General features: G+C 40.7%; 3 protein-coding genes across 3 annotated transcripts in view; all 3 read right to left on the reverse strand.

The window, feature by feature from the left end:
• Positions 1–19731, reverse strand: part of LOC131242383 (protein DETOXIFICATION 27-like) — a 64261-nt gene that overhangs the window by 15114 nt on the left and 29416 nt on the right. The window lies entirely within an intron of this gene.
• On the reverse strand, positions 5527–6537 carry LOC131242385 (glycine-rich protein 2-like). Its single transcript, XM_058240977.1, has one exon. The coding sequence runs from the start codon at positions 6490–6492 to the stop codon at positions 5830–5832; it is 663 nt and encodes a 220-aa protein (XP_058096960.1). The 5' UTR covers positions 6493–6537; the 3' UTR covers positions 5527–5829.
• LOC131242384 (glycine-rich protein 2-like) lies at positions 13153–14185 on the reverse strand. Its single transcript, XM_058240976.1, has one exon. The coding sequence runs from the start codon at positions 14139–14141 to the stop codon at positions 13467–13469; it is 675 nt and encodes a 224-aa protein (XP_058096959.1). The 5' UTR covers positions 14142–14185; the 3' UTR covers positions 13153–13466.

Consider the following 19731-nt stretch of genomic DNA (forward strand, 5'->3'; position numbering starts at 1 on the left):
GCTCCTTAGAAGGGGTAGGAACCAAGAAAAACTTGTAAAGAGAGCTGCTGAGGAGCCATGAACTGTAAGTCGACCCACCGCCGCTACCTCCTAAATTTCTTTCTGACAGTCCCTAAGCCCACCTCATCAAGGAAAAGAAGTCCTCTTACCACCTGAGGGAGAGCCACAATGTTGGAGATAAGGGCGGAGTGTTGTTCCCCGCACCCGACATTCGCCATTCCATCCGTCGGCCCGTTCCCTTCTCTGCAAATATGTTGGAACTGAACATTACCAAAGGATGTGAGACTACGAATCCTGTCAAGCCAATATTTCCATTTCCAACCCGGGCTAGCTCCACCCAACTGGTAATTGCATCATAGGGTGATAAGGATTAGTGGGAGTGCAAACATTAAGGTTGTATATGCATTTCAATAAATTAAGATTAATTAATCATTTAAGTTTTATATATGTTCTTATTGTGCATGCATACAATGAAATGAACATTTAAGATTGGATTTGATTGAGGCTGAGGCATCTCTTGATAGAGATGATTGGACTGTTTAGAAGTTTGTATGCGAGTACATTTGGCATGAGATTTTCATATTTTGCACACATGTTTTCAATAAATGAGGTGATGACTGCCATGGTCTAGTGTCAATAGTTCTAATAGATAGGATAATTAAAGTTACTTTATAAGATCCATTAAAATATTTAGTAAAACTATAAGCATATTAAAGAAGTACTAAATAATACATTGCATACTGGGAAATGCCATGAATGTCCCAAATGGAAAAATGTTGGAATTTTGTGCCGTACATGGCATGATTCCATCTGACAATGCAATGATCGGTTTGGATCATTCGCATGACTATTAGTGTGGGACTCGCATTGTATACAAATTTATTCCTGTGAAGTACAATTGATAACTTTGCATAAAGTTGTATTGGGACATGACTTCTCTCTCAAGTCTGGGATTGAGGAGACATGGACATGGAAGAATCCTATGATGGATGAGCTTCTTCCATAGTCACTCTAATATAAAGAGTATTCAATCCCCTAATCTACACACATTTTTTATATGCACATTCCTCTTCCCATTGGAGAGCATATACACATAGTTGTGGTAGAAGTTGAAGACCGATGACACATCACTTCATCTAGCAGCTTCGACAAACAGCGTAATGACCGATCAAGGTATGTATCTAATCATTTTGAATTCACTATTTGATGCTAGTAAAGATCGTTGGAATTCGTTATGATAATTTCAACATAAAACTCTTAAAATTTTGTAATTCTATTGAATTTTTTAATTAATTGGATAAGATAAATAATTATATAATAAATTAGTTTTTTAATATATTAAAACTGAATCATCTATATATGTTAGGGCTTTTGATCTTCTTCGCTAACTCAACATTAAAGTGATACACACCTATCTCTATTCATATATCATAAGTGAGTTGAAGAGAGAATAACACACCACATTGATCTTAGTTATTAAGCAAGATAGATTTATATATTACATAATGAAGAACTAGACGGCCTTTAAAATCATTCAAGCGATGACTCATCACTATTAGGCTTCGTTGACTAATTCAATGGTGCAAGATACACCTTCTTATTTTATTTAACATTTAAATTTTGTTAAATGTATAAAATTAAGATGTTATGTTGTTGTAAAACTGCATAATAACATATATTAAAAACTTGAAAACCAAACTAGACTTGACATCTGATCAGGTCCAATCAAGTATAATAGGTGTTTAAAATAGTCCAAGTATAAAAATAGGCAAGTTGCATCATCAAAGTAGGGCTTGGCTTGCTAGTAGATTCTGATGCTTTATTGCTCGGGGCTTTGAGTTCAATTGACTCAGCCTGAGTTACGATGAGTTGTGTTGAGCTGACTAGGTATGCGATCTGACTCAACTACCCATGCTGAGTCTAAACTGAGTTGAACTCACCAACAAATTTAAAGTGACTCAGCTTGATTTCTAGCCACATTTCAAGTCCACAATCCTAATGCTCACTATGTAGGCATGAACTAGAATTGAGATACACAAGCACAAAATTTGGGCTTCAGCTCTCCTAGTCTCTGCTACTTTTTTCGTTCAGGGTTTGCTTGCATTTGCTGAGCTATTGGATTGTAATAGGCCTGTCAATGTTTTTGGTTATGTGGCTGCTTGGTCTCGTGTATGTTTTGTATTTCCCTAAATTTATATTGTAGGCGTGGCCTCAGTTGTTTTGTTAGAGCTTGCTGGAATAGATTTACAGACCTCTTTTTAATCAAAAAATGATGTAGAGCGGGTCATGGACACTTTCATGTCCAGGATGGACCGGAGAAGACCCAATCGGAGGTGGAGGTTATCCGAACCGTCAGAACCTTACAACATGCGTATCTCACAAACCGGAATGAGTTACTTGACGTACGATATATGATTTTGGGATAGGAGAAGCTACTTTTGCTTGCCCATGCCAAATTTGTGATATTCCATCAGATCGACGGTTGAAAATCCATTTTATTTCCATTTTAATATTTATAGTAAGTTTTAGTTTGATTATAACTCTTCATCCTTTAAGCTTTAGTAGTTGTGTCCAACATGAAAAATGATTAGAAAAATTATAGGAATAAAGTGGTTAAGCTAAATAGGATACTTATTCTAAATAATAAATTTACTATTTATAGTAAGTTATGAATTTTAGGGAGTTTAAGTTGGAGTTTAATGCTGAAATTTCTTCTAAGGTTTGGTATCACGATTTAAAGGGTTGTAAATTCATTTTTATTATCAATCAATAAAATTTCAATGTTCTAGAATTTATTTATATTTTTCTTATTTTTCATGTGGATTTGAGGTATCTTTGTGGGAGTCCAGGGAAGCTCCATAGATTCAGAGTAATTATCCCCTTGAGGAAGACAGTGATCGACCTCATCACCCCCATCACTATTTAAAGGGTTGTAAATTCATTTTTATTATCAATCAATAAAATTTTGATTTTCTAGAATTTATTTATATTTTTCTTATTTTTTGTGTGGATTTGAGGTATCTCTGTGAGGAGTTCAAGGAAGCTCCGTAGATTCAGAGTAATTATCCCCTTAAGGAAGGTGGTGATCGACCTCATCACGCCCATCCCTGCGTCAATTGGTATCAAAGCGAGGAATCCCCTCAGACTGATGGCAAATAACGAAGGTATGGACCAAAATCTTATGAACGGTGATCCAGTGATAAGTTATCTTTTGGAAAGAATGAAAGTTTTCTACTGGGAGAGTTAGTTGACTATGCAAGGGCTGCAGGAAATCATCGATCGAATTGTGGATGCACTAATTTTTCCCCGAGCATAAGGCAATGCTTAATCACCCGTGGTCGCTGTATGACATAACCCCGATTTCTACAGAGCACCATCTAATGATGGTGAATCGCAGGCTACTGCTTTGATCGTGAGGAAGCCGTTATACATGCTAAAGGTAGATATAGATTTACAACGACACAACATTTTTCAAATGGGGTGCACTGTAAACCAAAAAGTCTGTAATCTAATTATCGATTTATTAGGAGTAGTGAGAATCTTATGTCGAAAATAATGGTAGAAAGCTACAACTGAAAATAGAAAGGCACCCATCTCCGTACACGATTGGATAGATTAAGGAGGTCAACAAAATAGAGATAACCGAACGATGTCGTATATCCTTTCCATTGGTAAATATTATAAAGATGAAGTAATGTGTGATGTCGTCGATATGGAAGCTTGTCATATGTTACTTGGTCGACCATAACAATATAATATTAATGCTACACATAGATGATGGGATAACATATTTCTATTTATTAAATATGGTAAAAAGATTATCCTCATCCCTATTGGAATGGAGAACCTACCAAGACTTCTAAAGTTGAGAGACGGTCTCTCATAGTCGGCAAGATTTTGTTAAATAATATGAGGAAATAAGAGATGTAGATGCATTAGTTAAAAATGAAAAATGTATGGAGCCTGTGAACATCTCAAAGGATTTCAAACCAGTGTTGCAGGAGTTTAAGGCGATCGTGCTCAATAGAATTCCAAATAAATTATCTCCCATATAAGATATATATACAAAACCACATTGATCTTGTCTTAGGAGGAAGTATGCCTAATTATCCACATCATCAGAAAGGATGTGAGATTTTGCTAGCACAAGTAAAAGAACCGATCCATACTGGTTAAGTCAAAGAGAGAATGCGTACATGTATTGTGTCAGCTCAAGAGCCTAATGCAAAGTACAAAGAAAAGACTGAAAAACATTGGCATCAGAAATTATTTGAATAGCATAAGTAAAGTCCCTTGTGGAACTTGAGGACGAGTTTTTTCCAAGTGGAGTCTTGTGTAGGACGTGGCACAGATACATTCCTAGAATGGTTAAACCAAAAGAAGGTGAATCGTAAATTGGCATATCGTTACGGGGCGCACAACCTATCGGTGATAAAAGATTTTTGAGGTGGGTGGCCAAGTTATAGTTCTTCTATGCATGGAGAGATTTCTTATGGGGACTTACAACAAGTTGAAGAACAAGAAGATTAGACCGGTACCAATCTTCTAAAAGATTAATAATAATGCTTACATTGTTGATCTTCCGAATGATATGGAGATTTCACATACTTTCAACGTCGCAGACCTGACCGAGTATCATGAACCGAAGCGGTACGAGAACTCAAGGACGAGTTCTTTTTAAGTGAAGGGAATTGATGTAGAGTGGGAACTCGAGGACGAGTTCTTTTGAAGTGAAGGGTACTGATGTAAAGTGGGAACTTAAGGACGAGTTCTTTTGAAGCAGAGAGAACTGATATAGAGCAGGTCGCAGACACTTTCATGTCTAGGATGGACCAGAGAAGACCCGATCGGAGGCGGAGGTGATCCGGACCGTCAGAACCTTACAACAGGCGTATCTCATAAATTGGAATGAGTTACTCGACATAGCATATATGATTTTGGGGTAGGAGAAGCTACCCTCACCGAATTTTTGAGATTCCATCATATCGACGGTCAAAAATCCATTTTTACTATTTATAGTAAGTTTTAGTTTGATTATAATTTTTCATCCTTTGAGCTTTAGGAGTTGTGTCCAACATGAAAAGTGCTTAGAAAAATTAGAAGAATAAAGTGGTTAAGCTAAATAGGACCTTACTATAAATAGTAAATTTACTATTTATAGTAAGTTACGAAGTTTAGGGAGTATGATGCCGAAGCTTCTTCCAAGGTTTGGTATAACTATTTAAAGGGCTGTAAATTCGTTTTTATTATCAATCAATAAAAATTTGAATTTTTTGAATTTATTTATATATTTCTTATTTTTTCTCGTAGATTCGAGGTATATCTGTGAGGAGTCTAGAAAAGTTCCGTAGATTCGGAGTAGTTATTCCCTTGAGAAAGACGATGATCGACCTCATCATGCCCATCCCTGCGTCAATGAAAGTATAGGTGGTGTGCTTCCACCTTATACCTTTTGAAATGGGTTTGCATTTTCCATGTAGATTGTTTGAGAAATCGGTTTGCATCTTGCTGTAGTTATTATTATTATTATTATTATTTTAATAAAACCATATATGTATATAAGGAGAGAGACAAAGAGAGAGAGAGAGAGAGAACGGATTTCAATCTCTAAACAAAACAAACCTTTCCTTTCCTCCACATCAAAGCACGATTGCTCCAAAAACAAGTCCAAAAAACGCATATCAGCAAAAAAAGAAAAGGAGAAAAACCGGACCCACCTCCATCAACGGTCAAATTTCCACTACCAACAACCTAAAAAACCAAAACCTAATTCAAAATATCCGATGGGAACCCAAAAAAAGAGCCAAAAAAAAAAAAAACCTACCCACTTCATTTCATCAAGCCACTAGGGCGCTCCCTAGCAAAATGTCCCTGCTCCTCGCAGTTATAACACGATCCGCCACCGCCACCGCCACCTCCATACCTCCCGCCACCATTGCCGCCACTCCTTCCACTGCCACTGCTGCCCTGATAATAGTCCCTTGCCATATGGCCCGGTTCACCGCAATTGTAACAAGTTCCGCCTCTGCCACCACCTTCGCCACTGCCGCCGTAGCCACCAATGTACCCGTCACCACCACCGCTGTTCCTCCCACCGCGTCCGCCTCTTTCGCCTCCACATCTTCCGCCACCGCCGTTGAAGCCATACCCACCGCCACCGTACCCACCGCCACCTTCGAACCCGTACCCACCTCCCCGACCTCCGCCGCTACGGCTGCCTCCGCCACCGCCGCCTCCTCCACCCCTCCGGTCTCCTTGCACGGAGGATCCGTTGGGCCCACTCACATCAACAGCCTTGGTCTGTCCATCATCGCCCTGCTCAATCTCGAACTCGATGGCTTCCCCCTCAGCGAGGCTGCGGTAACCGTCAGATTTGATAGAGGACAGATGGACGAACAGATCTTCCCCACCATCATCCGGCGTTATGAAGCCGAAGCACTTCTGGCCATTAAACCACTTCACAATGCCGCTCGATTTGCTACCTTGCGCCATGGGGGACACGATAACCCTAGAACCCCAAAGAGAGAAAACGAACCCTAATCTTGCTGTAGTTGTAGAGGTTCCAAGGAGCTCAAAAGTTAATAAAGGACTTCTGCAGGGTTACATGAATGGTATAAAGTAGGTCTAACGTTGTTGTTCGTGCATGTGGCCTTAGCAAATGTTTGATGTTTTATTTGCATGCAACATATATATATATATATATATATATATATATATATATATATGTGTGTGTGTGTGTGTGTGTGTGTGTGTGTGTGTGTGTGCACATATATATATATAGAGAGAGAGTCATGCTCCCCTGCGCACCTATGCACGTGCGCACCTTTGCACACGTGTCATAGGTGTCTAATCTGAACAGTCCATGTGATGCGGAATCCCATGAAAACCCCTGTGACAAATTTTCACACTTATCTAAAATTCTGGTGGGCCATAGCAAAGAGAAATGCAAATCAAGGAAGGAAACTGTTTTCATTATTCTTGGCCCATCAAAGTTTTAGATCAAAGTAAAACTTGGCCCCGGGGGGTTTCACGAGGTGTTGCTTCACATGAACGGTTCAGATTTTGGATCCACATCACGTATGATGGGTTCTCAAAAAAGTTCGTACATAGTATGAGCGTTTCCGATATATATATATATATATATTCATGAGAATGGAGTGCCGACGTGGAAGAGAAGAAGAGTAACGAAATTACCGATGTGATTGTCATTACGACACCAATAAGCAATTCTCTTCCCACAATATAGGCTGTGGCGGGTACCAAACATATCCCATAGCTCGAACTAAAAATACGAAGAATTTAGAGGGTGGAAAGGAAAGAATTGGTACCAAAAGGCCGAAGTTGAATCCGATGAGGACGGTATTGGCTATGGACATGGCAGCAAGCTCTACGTTGCCAATATGACCACTAAATGCAATCGTTACCACGTTCATAGAGTACATGGTGAGGCGACCGAAAATAGCGGGTCCCCCAATCTGCCATAGCTTCTTGGATTCGTCCTTCACCCTGCCAATCAAGTTGCCCTTGCCTTCTTCTTCTTCTTCCCTTTCTTCATTTGATCTAATATCGGGCTCGAGTAGCAAAGGAACCGTTTCATTTTTCTTAACCATATTCGCTTTTTGTGAAGAGTGGTGAGTGAATATATTTCAGCTCTTTTGGGTTCTTAGATATATAAATAGAGATATAGATGGGACTAATGAATAGGCGAAAGAGAGGAATCATAGGATCCTCTACCAGAGGCTTGTAACAGTTCACTTGGATTTTTATTTATTTATTTTGCAAAGGGCCGGGGACTATGGTTCCGTAATCAAGACCGTTGGTCAGCTCTAAGTCAACTTTCCACAACTTCTCTTACTATGGTACATTTTCCGCCGAAAGGCTACATGAAAAAGGCCCAACACACCATGAATGCTATTTAACTTCCCGAAAATCGGGTCGACCCCACTTGTACCCAAGACACCATTTGCTCTGTGAGCCCCACCATGATGCATGTGTTTTATTCACACCATCCATCCATTTTACCTGCTGTTTTTAGTGCATGATCTAAATCTTAGGTGACCACACCATAGGAAACAGTGATGATTGAACGCCAACCATAATTAAGAACTTCTTGGGCCACAAATGTTTTGGATCAACAGGTTGTAAGTCAAATAAACGTTACAGTGTGCCCTAGAAATTCGGATTGGTGTGATGGTTTATGGGTTCCCACGATGAACAGTTTAGATCAATTGATTAGACAGTCCAAGTGTCCCAATGCAACTAATGCAACTAGGGGGGTACTTAGCCTGCGACCTTGTGGCTCAGTGGTGACTCACAAAAGTTTCAACAGGAGGTCGTGGGTTTGAGCATCCATTGTGGTACGAGTGTATGAGCGTGTGCGTGTAATTATTAAAAATAAAAAATAAAATAAGAAGACAGAATGCTATTTAACGTACAGGGCTTTGAGAGCACTGGAACATTTCTCTTAATTATGATAAATTTCAACATCGTACCTGAGATTAATTTCCTACCTTCCACCTATTGCAATTTAATTATCATATATAGGTTTTTTATATTAGGATTTCCTACTTTCAACCTATTGCAATTTAATTATCATATATAGGTTTTTTATATTAGAAAGGTCCATGCATAATGCATCCAAGATAGCCATCAAACACCCAAATTTCTATACATGTGGCATAAATGTATGAGATCAAGACCATTCATATGATGGGCCCTACCCTGGATGGTGCATACCCTAGAAATCGCATCATCTAGGTTTTCCTAACTATTGGACAACATTTCAAGATTACTATTGAGTGACTTAGATCAGTGGAACCAAAAATAAACATTTAACAGGCAAAATTTCACGCTGGTAGAATTATGGTCGTGATTTGAGGTGTACAATTCATTGGGTTATGTTGATGATCGGGTTTGATCACATACATGTGTGAGATATGTACATAGATTGGTGCTTGTTTATCAGGCCTGTTTAAATGGGCAGTGTTTGGCTACTTTGGGTGTAGCAGTAGTTGGAGCAGTTGAAGACAGTTGACTCATATTTTCTTTGCATTGCTTCTATTTTAGGGAGATTATCGCATACAGCGGCTGTATCTGAACTACCACATACAACCATTTATTTCACGCCTCTGTGTCACACGTATATAGTTCTCCCGAAAAAGTTACATCATGCCACGATGATCGCCTGATCTGAAAAATCAGGCCCATTTGCTAATGAGAGAGGGACACATGCTATATCAATGGACAGTTGATGGTATGGCTCGGTAACTTGTGTGGCCCATCTAATGAGTGGATCTGGCAGATATTCATTAGCATGATCACTATAATGCCTCCCAGCTTCTGCATGGATAGGATATTGTACATATGTGACCTGTTGGGGGAAAAGAAATGGTTGTACATGAAAGTCACAACTTCACGTACAGCCATTTCATGTGATCATTTCTCCTTTTGTTTTATTATCAGATGTCTCTGGCGAAGCATTTGTTTTGTATATACCATGTGAGAAAGGTGCAGAGTTTTTTTATGCTTAAATGCATATCTCCAAAATCTTTCGGTATGAGATTCCTGAGTCCTTATATTTAATTAATGAACTTTTAAAGCTGAATTCTGATACTAGATTTTACAGAGATATTCAATAAAAGTCTTGCGGCCTTAAACAGCCACCCTATATGGCCATTACAATGGTCGTTACCCCTCTGTTAACTGTCATTTTATTTATTTATTTATTTACTTTCTTTTGTAGAAGGAAGAAACTGTATCTACCTTATGTAAGACTGCTAAGGGCCTACATACAGTGAGAAACTTAGCGATGCACGCAAGAAGTGGTCTACATATGAGATCATGTTATACGCAGTGGTCCAGGCACTGCGACATTAGTGACATTATTTAATTCAAAGGGAATTCATACTTTATACGGACATGAAGCTCTCAAATTCATTAATAGCAAGCTAACATTAACCGTGTGCATGCTAGATGGATCTAGTTTTTACAGGAATTCACATTCGTGCTAAAACATGTCTGGACAACAGAACCAAGTAGTCAATGCGTTGAGTCGTCGTGCAACTTTGTTAGTCACTATGAGCAATGAGGTTATCGGGTTCGAGCGCCTCAAAGACATATATGTCGACGACAACGACTTTAAGGACGCATGGGTTAGATGCAAAGAAGGTCCCGGTGACTTACATATGCAAGAGGGTTCCTTTTCAAGGGAAATCGATTGTGCATCCCAAACAGTTCGCTAAGGGAAGCAAATAATCCAAGAGCTACATGGAGGTGGCCTCGGTGGACACCTTGGCGAGACAAGACGCGAGCTCTTGTGGAAGAACGGCATTACCAATAGGTACGTGATGTGGGAAAGGCGGTCATGTTGTTATATTTGTCGGACCTCTAAGGGGCAATCTCATAATCCAGGCCTTTACACTCAGTTACCCGTGCCGGCCCTTGGGAGGATTTATCTATGGACTTCGTGCTTGGTCTCCCACGAACACAACGCGGCATGGATTCGGTGTTCGTGGTAGTAGATCGTTTCTCAAGATGGCGCACTTTATTCCATGCACGAAGACTCTCGATGCAACACACGTGGCGAATCTATTCTTCAGAGAAATTGTGCGGCTACATGGGGTTCCTAAGACTATTACTTCTGACCGTGACACGAAGTGTCACTTTTAGCGGACTTTATAGACTCGATTCGATACACGACTTCAGTTCAGCAACGCCTACTACTCACAAACTAACAGGCAAAACCGAGGTTGTGAATCGCACGTTGGGAAACCTCCTTCGATGTATTTCAGGAGAAAAACCGAAGCAGTGGGATTTGGCTTTGTCTCAAGCGGAGTTTGCATTCAACAACATGGTGAACCGCTCGACAGGAAAATCCCCGTTCCAAGTTATTTATGGACGAGTCCCTCGCCACACATTAGACTTGGTCCCTTTGCCCAAGCTCCCAGGCATGAGCATTGCAGCGGAACATATGGCTGACAAGATCATGGGCATTCATGCGGAAGTACAAACCAAGTTACATGCCTCGAATGAAAAATACAAGGAGCAAGCCGACAAGCATCGGCGACAAAAAGTGTTCGAGGTGGGTGACCAAGTAATGGTCCATCTACGCAAAGAACGATTTCCGACAACGTACAACAAGTTGAAGAATAAAAAGATTGGACCGGTACCAATCATCCGAAAGATCAATGACAATGCTTATGTTGTTGATCTTGATGACATGGCGATCTCACGGACTTTCAACGTCGCGGACTTGTTCGAGTATCATGAATCAGAGCAGGATGAGAACTCGAGGATGAGTTCTTTTGAAGTGGATGGGACTGATGTAGAGCGGGTCGTGAACAGTTTCATGGCTAAGATGGATCAGAAAAGGCCCGGTCGACGACAGAAGTGATCCGGACTGTCGGACCGTAAATCGGGTGTATCTCACAATCTAGAATGAGTAATTAGGCGTAAAATATATGATTTTGGGGTAGAACGAGCTACTTTAGCCAACCAACCCTACTATGTCGGGTTGCGCAAGCCGGATTTGCGAAATACCCCTGGATTGACGGTCGTTTCCCTGTTTTAATTTCATTTTTACTATAAATAGTAAGTTTTAGTTTGATTATAACTCTTCATCCGTTGGGCTTTAGGAGTTGCGCCCAACGTGAAAAGAGCTTAGAATAATTAGGGGAACGGTTTGGTGAAGCCAAATAGGACACTTACTATTTTTGGCCGAAAACCTTGCGCACTAGTAGACATCACGACCGTCTATAAATAGTAAGTTTACTATTTATAGTAAGTCGCGGATTCTAGGAGTTTGAGTTGTAGTTTGATTATGATTTCTTTCCCATTGCTTGATACCCTTATTTAAAGGGTTGTGAACTCGATTTTATTCATTCATCAATCAATTTCGAATTTATTAGAATTTATTTCTATTTTCTGCTTTCTTTCCTCGTGGATTCGAGAAGTCTCTGTGAGGAGTCCAGAGAAGTTCCGTGGATTCGGAATAGTTATCCTCTTGAGGAAGACGGTGCTCGACCTCACGTCCTCCCCTGCGTCAGTTACGGGACGCACAACCTATTGGTGATAAAAGATGTTTGAGGTGGGTGGCCAAGTTATAGTTCATTTATGCATGAAGAGATTTCTTATGGGGACTTACAACAAGTTGAAGAACAAGAAGATTGGACCGGTACCAATCCTCCAAAAGATTAATAATGATGCTTACATTGTTGATCTTCCGAATGGTATGGAGATTTCACATACTTTCAACGTCGCAGACTTGACCGAGTATCATGAACCGAAGCGGTGCGAGAACTCAAGGACGAGTTCTTTTTAAGTGAAGGGAATTGATGTAGAGTGGGAACTCGAGGACGAGTTCTTTTGAAGTGAAGGGTACTGATGTAGAGTGAGAATTTGAGGACGAGTTCTTTTGAAGTAGAGAGAACTGATATAGAGTAGGTCGCAAACACTTTCATGTCTAGGATGGACCAGAGAAGACCCGATCGGAGGCGGAGGTGATCCGGATCGTCAGAACCTTACAACAGGCGTATCTCATAAATTGGAATGAGTTACTCGACATAGCATATATGATTTTGGGGTAGGAGAAGCTACCCTCACCGAATTTTTGAGATTCCATCATATCGACGGTCAAAAATCCATTTTTACTATTTATAGTAAGTTTTAGTTTGATTATAATTTTTTATCCTTTGAGCTTTAGGAGTTGTGTCCAACATGAAAAGTGCTTAGAAAAATTAGAAGAATAAAGTGGTTAAGCTAAATAGGACCTTACTATAAATAGTAAATTTACTATTTATAGTAAGTTACGAAGTTTAGGGAGTATGATGCCGAAGCTTCTTCCAAGGTTTGGTATAACTATTTAAAGGGCTGTAAATTCGTTTTTATTATCAATCAATAAAAATTTGAATTTTTTGAATTTATTTATATATTTCTTATTTTTTCTCGTAGATTCGAGGTATATCTATGAGGAGTCTAGAGAAGTTCCGTAGATTCGGAGTAGTTATTCCCTTGAGAAAGACGATGATCGACCTCATCATGCCCATCCCTACGTCAATGAAAGTATAGGTGGTGTGCTTCCACCTTATACCTTTTGAAATGGGTTTGCATTTTCCATGTAGATTGTTTGAGAAATCGGTTTACATCTTGATGTAGTTATTATTATTATTATTATTATTTAATAAAACCATATATGTATATAAGGAGAGAGACAAAGAGAGAGAGAGAGAACGGATTTCAATCTCTAAACAAAACAAACCTTTCCTTTCCTCCACATCAAAGCACGATTGCTCCAAAAACAAGTCCAAAAAATGCATATCAGCAGAAAAAAAAAAGGAGAAAAATCGGACCCACCTCCATCAACGGTCAAATTTCCACTACCAACAACCTAAAAAACCAAAACCTAATTCAAAATATCCAATGGGAACCCAAAAAAAGAGCCAAAAAAAAAAAAAAAAAACCTACCCACTTCATTTCATCAAGCCACTAGGGCGCTCCCTAGCAAAATGTCCTTGCTCCCCCCAGTTATAACACAATCCACCACCGCCACCGCCACCGCCTCCGCCACCTCCGTACCTCCCACCACCATTGCCGCCACTCCTTCCACTGCCACCGCTGCCTTGATAACAGTCCCTTGCCATATGGCCCGGCTCACGGCAATTGTAACAAGTTCCGCCTCTGCCACCACCTCCGCCACTGCCGTCGTAGCCACCACCGTACCCATCACCACCATCACCGTTCCTCCCACCGCGTCCGCCTCTTCCGCCTCCAGATCTTCCGCCACCGCCGTTGAAGCCATACCCACCGCCACCGTACCCACCGCCACCTTCGAACCCGTACCCACCTCCCCGACCTCCGCCGCTACGACCGCCTCGGCCACCGCTGCCTCCTCCACCCCTCCAGTCTCCTTGTACGGAGGATCTGTTGGGCCCACTCACATCAACAGCCTTGGTCTGTCCATCATCGCCCTGCTCGATCTCGAACTCGACGGCTTCCCCCTTAGCGAGGCTGCAGTAGCTGTCAGATTTGATAGAGGACTGATGGACGAACAGATCTTCCCCACCGTCGTCCGGCGTTATGAAGCCGAAGCACTTATGGCCATTAAACCACTTCACAATGCCGCTCGATCTGCTACCTTGCGCCATGGGGGACACGATAACCCTAGAACCCCAAAGAGAGAAAACGAACCCTAATCTTGCTGTAGTTGTAGAGGTTCCAAGGAGCTCAAAAGTTAATAAAGGACTACTGCAGGGTTACATGAATGGTATAAAGTGGATCTAACGTTGTTGTTCGTGCATGTGGCCTTAGCAAATGTATGATGTTTTATTTGGATGCAACATATATATATATATATATATATATATATATATATATATATATATATATATATATATATATATATATATATATATATATATATATATTCATGAGAATGGAATGCCGACGTGGAAGAGAAGAAGAGTAACGAATTTACCGATGTGATTGTCATTACGACACCAATAAGCAATTCTCTTCCCACAATATAGGCTGTGGCGGGTACCAAACATATCCCATAGCTCGAACTAAAAAGACGAAGAATTTAGAGGGTGGGAAGGAAAGAATTGGTACCAAAAGGCCGAAGTTGAATCCGATGAGGACGGTATTGGCTATGGACATGGCAGCAAGCTCTACGTTGCCAATATGACCACTAAATGCAATCGTTACCACGTTCATAGAGTACATGGTGAGGCGACCGAAAATAGCGGGTCCCCCAATCTGCCATAGCTTCTTGGATTCGTCCTTCACCCTGCCAATCAAGTTGCCCTTGCCTTCTTCTTCTTCTTCCCTTTCTTCATTTGATCTAATTTCGGGCTCGAGTAGCAAAGGAACCGTTTCATTTCTCTTAACCATATTCGCTTTTTGTGAAGAGTGGTGAGTGAATATATTTCAGCTCTTTTGGGTTCTTAGATATATAAATAGAGATATAGATGGGACTAATGAATAGGCGAAAGAGAGGAATCATAGGATCCTCTACCAGAGGCTTGTAACAGTTCACTTGGATTTTTATTTATTTATTTTGCAAAGGGCCGGGGACTATGGTTCCGTAATCAAGACCGTTGGTCAGCTCTAAGTCAACTTTCCACAACTTCTCTTACCATGGTACATTTTCCGCCGAAAGGCTACATGAAAAAGGCCCAACACACCATGAATGCTATTTAACTTCCCGAAAATCGGGTCGACCCCTGTTGTACCCAAGACACCATTTGCTCTGTGAGCCCCACCATGATGCATGTGTTTTATTCACACCGTCCATCCATTTTACCTGCTGTTTTTAGTGCATGATCTAAATCTTAGGTGACCACACCATAGGAAACAGTGATGATTGAACGCCAACCATAATTAAAAACTTCTTGGGCTACAAATGTTTTGGATCAACAGGTTGTAAGTCAAATAAACGTTACAGTGTACCCTAGAAATTCGGATTGGTGTGATGGTTCATGGTTTCCCACGATGAACAGTTTAGATCAATTGATTAGACAGTCCAAGTGTCCCAATGCAACTAATGCAACTAGGGGGGTACTTAGCCTCGACCTTGTGGCTCAGTGGTGACTCACAAAAGTTTCAACAGGAGGTCGTGGGTTTGAGCATCCATTGTGGTGCGAGTGTATGAGCGTGTGCGTGTCATTATTAAAAATAAAAAAATAAAATAAGAAGACACAATGCTGTTTAACGTACAGGGCATTGAGAGCACTTGAAGATTTCTCTTAATTATTATAAATTTCAACATCGTACCTAAGATTTCCTAGCTTCCACCTATTGCAATTTAATTATCATATAGGTTTTTTATATTAATTAGGATTTCCTACTTTCCACCTATTGCAATTTAATTATCATATATAGGTTTTTTTTATATTATAAAGGTCCATGCATAATGCATCCAAGATAGCCATCAAACACCCAAATTTCTATACATGTGGCATAAATGTATGAGATCAAGACCATTCATATGATGGGCCCTACCCTGGATGGTGCATAACCTAGAAATCGCATCATCTAGGTTTTCCTAACTATTGGACAACATTTCAAGATTACTATTGAGTGACTTAGATCAGTGGAACCAAAAATAAACATTTAACAGGCAAATTTTTACGCTGGTAGAATTATGGTCCGTGTGATTTGAGGTGTACAATTCATTGGGTTATGTTGATGATCGGGTTTGATCACATACATGTGTGAGATATGTACATAGATTGGTGCTTGTTTATCAGGCCTGTTTAAATGGGCAGTGTTTGGCTACTTCTGGGTGTAGCAGTAGTTGGAGCAGTTGAAGAGAGTTGACTCATATTTTCTTTGCATTGCTTCTATTTTAGGGAGATTATGGCATACAGCGGCTGTATCTGAACTACCACATACAACCATTTATTTCACGCCTCTGTCTCACACGTATATAGTTTTCGGGTCTCCCGAAAAAGGTACATCATGCCACGATGATCGCCTGATCTGAAAAATCAGGCCCATTTGCTAATGAGAGAGGGACATATATCAATGGACAGTTGATGGTATGGCTCGGTAACTTGTGTGGCCCATCTAATGAGTGAATCTGGCAGATTTTCATTAGCATGATCACTATAATGCCTCCCAGCTTCTGCATGGATAGGATATTGTACATATGTGAGCTGTTGGGGGAAAAGAAATGGTTGTACATGAAAGTTACAACTTCACGTACAGCCATTTCATGTGATCATTTCTCCTTTGGTTTTATTATCAGATGTCTCTGGCGAAGCATTTGTTTTGTATATACCATGTGAGAAAGGTGCAGAGTTTTTTTATGCTTAAATGCATATCTCCAAAATCTTTCGGTATGAGATTCCTAAGTCCTTATATTTAATTAATGAATTTTTTAAGCTGAATTCTGATACTAGATTTTACAGAGATATTCAATAACAGTGTTGCGGCCTTAAACAGCCAGCCTATATGGCCATTACAATGGTCGTTACCCCTCTGTAACTGTCATTTTATTTCTTTACTTTCTTTTGTAGAAGGAAGAAACTGTATCTACCTTATATAAGACTGCTAAGGGCCTACAGCAGCCCATTACGCCCCGTATCGGCCTGTTATGGTTGTTACAGGCCCATCACGGGCCCTTTTTTCTTCCGACATGAGCGTTATGGCCTTGTATCACGTAACGGTTCCCACTACACAGTCATGTAGCTATTATTTAATACTATAGATTTTACCGGCCGTATAATGTTTGTCGGCATGTGTTTGGTAGAAAAGTCCATCATCTAATAGATCATCCATACAGTGGGACCAACATTAATTAGATAGCTCCCCGAGATGCATGTGAATAGACTATCTAGCCACTTTTTTTTTTTTTCTTTTTTCTTTTTTTTTTCTTTTTTATTTATTTATTTAAAATTTTAAATTTTTAAGCCACTTGATTGGCCGCCTTCCCCAAAAAGGTGGTACAGATGTAAAGAGCAAGATCCATTAAGTCATTGTGATCCTTTCATCATATGGGCCACCTATCCATTGTGATTTACAGTAGGAAACCTTGCAATGAACGGGTGCAAGAACAGAAACTTTTCTTCAGGTGCACACCACCGGTTGTGTCATGGAGAATATTGGTCGCTCACGTCTGGGGTACTTGTGCAGCCGACAAAAGAGACCTTGGTTGTAACTGGGGGACCTAGATTACTTGATTCTGACCTAGGCAGCAGAGGGTCCCCCAATTACAACCAAGGTCTCTTTTGTCGTCTTTGCGTGCAGGTATTCGAAGGTCCAGTGAGGGTAAACTAGATTTCTACATCAACGGTTTAGCGCCGTCTGTGAGAATAACTCTAGTGGAGCAGGCATAACTGCAGCGATGGTTGTCGGAGCTTTCTTCCTTCCTTTCGTCAGCGTAGAATTTTGGTAAGGTGATAATGACTTTGATGTCATTCTCACAGACAACGCTAAACCGTTGATGCAGAAATCTGATTTACCCTTACTGGACCTTCGAATACCTGTACACAGAGACTACAAAAGAGACCTTGGTTGTAACTGGGGGACCCAGATTACTTGATTCTGACTTAAGCAGCAGAGGGTCCCCCAGTTACAACCGAGGTCTCTTTTGTCATCTTTGTGTGCAGGTATTCGAAGGTCCAATGAGGGTAAACCAGATTTCTGCATCAACGGTTTAGCGCCGTCTGTGAGAATGACATCAAAGTCGTTATCACCTTACCAGAATTCTACGCTGGTGAAAGGAAGGAAGAAAGCTCTTACAGCCATCGCTGGAGTTATGCCTGCTCCACTAGAGTCATTCGCAGAACAAGACGGATAATATTCCTCTCAGCAACGAGCTAATTCCCCTCCAGCGGCACCTATGCCCAGATCCCGTAACCGGGGAGGTCGGCTCATCTCTCTAGAGAATCGTGTTGAGGCTTTGAACAATAACATGAATCGACTGATGTAAATTTTAGAGAGATAGAACCCCCTTGGTCACAAGGCAGAAGATGGTGTTGCCACTGAGCAGTCCCAACCTCCGCGTGGCCCCCCAATCCCACAGGAGGTTGGACCGTAGCTAGGGAAACCCAGCCAAATGCCTGCCCAAATCGCAAAGAACGACCACTCTCGTCGCTTTTGACCCATGCCACACACTAGAGAATCGAATGCGTGGGTAAACTCTTGAAGCAGTAGGGAAAAATAAAGTTCTGTGAGAAGCGGAACTTTAGAAGTTACGAGGTCAGATTGGCGACATACGCCAAGCCTACTGAGCAGAAGTTCCAACCTTGATGGAAGCAATACTGGAAGAAACTGAATCGCCATTCACCGACGATATCATGCAAGCTCAACTCTCATCTAGATTCAGGATGCTATAGATCACCTCCTACTTTGGGTTAGCTGACTCGACAAAGTATTTAGAATATTTCAGGGCATGGATGGAACTTCATGGTGCCTTGACCATGATGATGTGCATGACATTCTCCTTGACTCTATTAGGAGAAACTCGGAAATAGTTTCGTGCTGCTAGTTGTACCTACCAATAAAATGACCAATGTCGACGACTGTCTAGTGGTTTCCCAGATAGCTTTTAACTGTCGGCGAAGGCAATATTAATTGAAGTGCATTACAAAAAAAAAAAAAAGTGGAATATGACACCCATTACAATATTTGTGTTTAATTTAAGCCATCTATCCATTTTGAAAGCTCATTTTAGGGCATAAGCCAAAAATCGAGGTAGATCGAAGGCCCAAGTGGACCACACTGTAGGAAATAATAGAGATTAAGCATATACCATTGATAAGTGGTGTTCCAGTCGGGGCTTCGATTTACCTCCTTTTTCGGATCACACCCTAAAATAAACTGTCGAAATGGATGGATGAAGTGGACGAAGAAAATACATTACGGTGGGCTCCACGAGCCTTGAATCAATCGTCCATCTCTAGCTCTACCCGGACGCATATTTCCTGTGAAAGCCTTTTGCAGGAAGTTCCTGCGCTAGAAACCTAGGTGGGGCCCACTGTGATGTTTGTGAGAAATCCACCTCATCCATCCATTTCGTGAGATAATTTCAGCACTTGATACCAAAAGTGAGCAAGATCAAAGACTCAAATGGGCCACACTAAAGACAAAGGTGGGTAGGAAAATTCCTTCTGTTAAAACCTTCCTAGGGTTGAAAGTGATGTTTACATGCCATCTATATCATTCATAATGTTATTCCTATAGAGATGAACTGAAAACACAAATATTAGCTTGATTCAAAACTTATGTGGC

This window comes from Magnolia sinica, chromosome 4, assembly GCF_029962835.1.
Source record: "Magnolia sinica isolate HGM2019 chromosome 4, MsV1, whole genome shotgun sequence".
Taxonomy (NCBI): Eukaryota; Viridiplantae; Streptophyta; class Magnoliopsida; order Magnoliales; family Magnoliaceae; genus Magnolia; species Magnolia sinica.

Coding starts and splice junctions, on each gene's coding strand:
- LOC131242385 (XM_058240977.1), bottom strand. CDS start 6,492: ATGGCGCAAGGTAGCAAATCGAGCGGCATTGTGAAGTGGTTTAATGGC.
- LOC131242384 (XM_058240976.1), bottom strand. CDS start 14,141: ATGGCGCAAGGTAGCAGATCGAGCGGCATTGTGAAGTGGTTTAATGGC.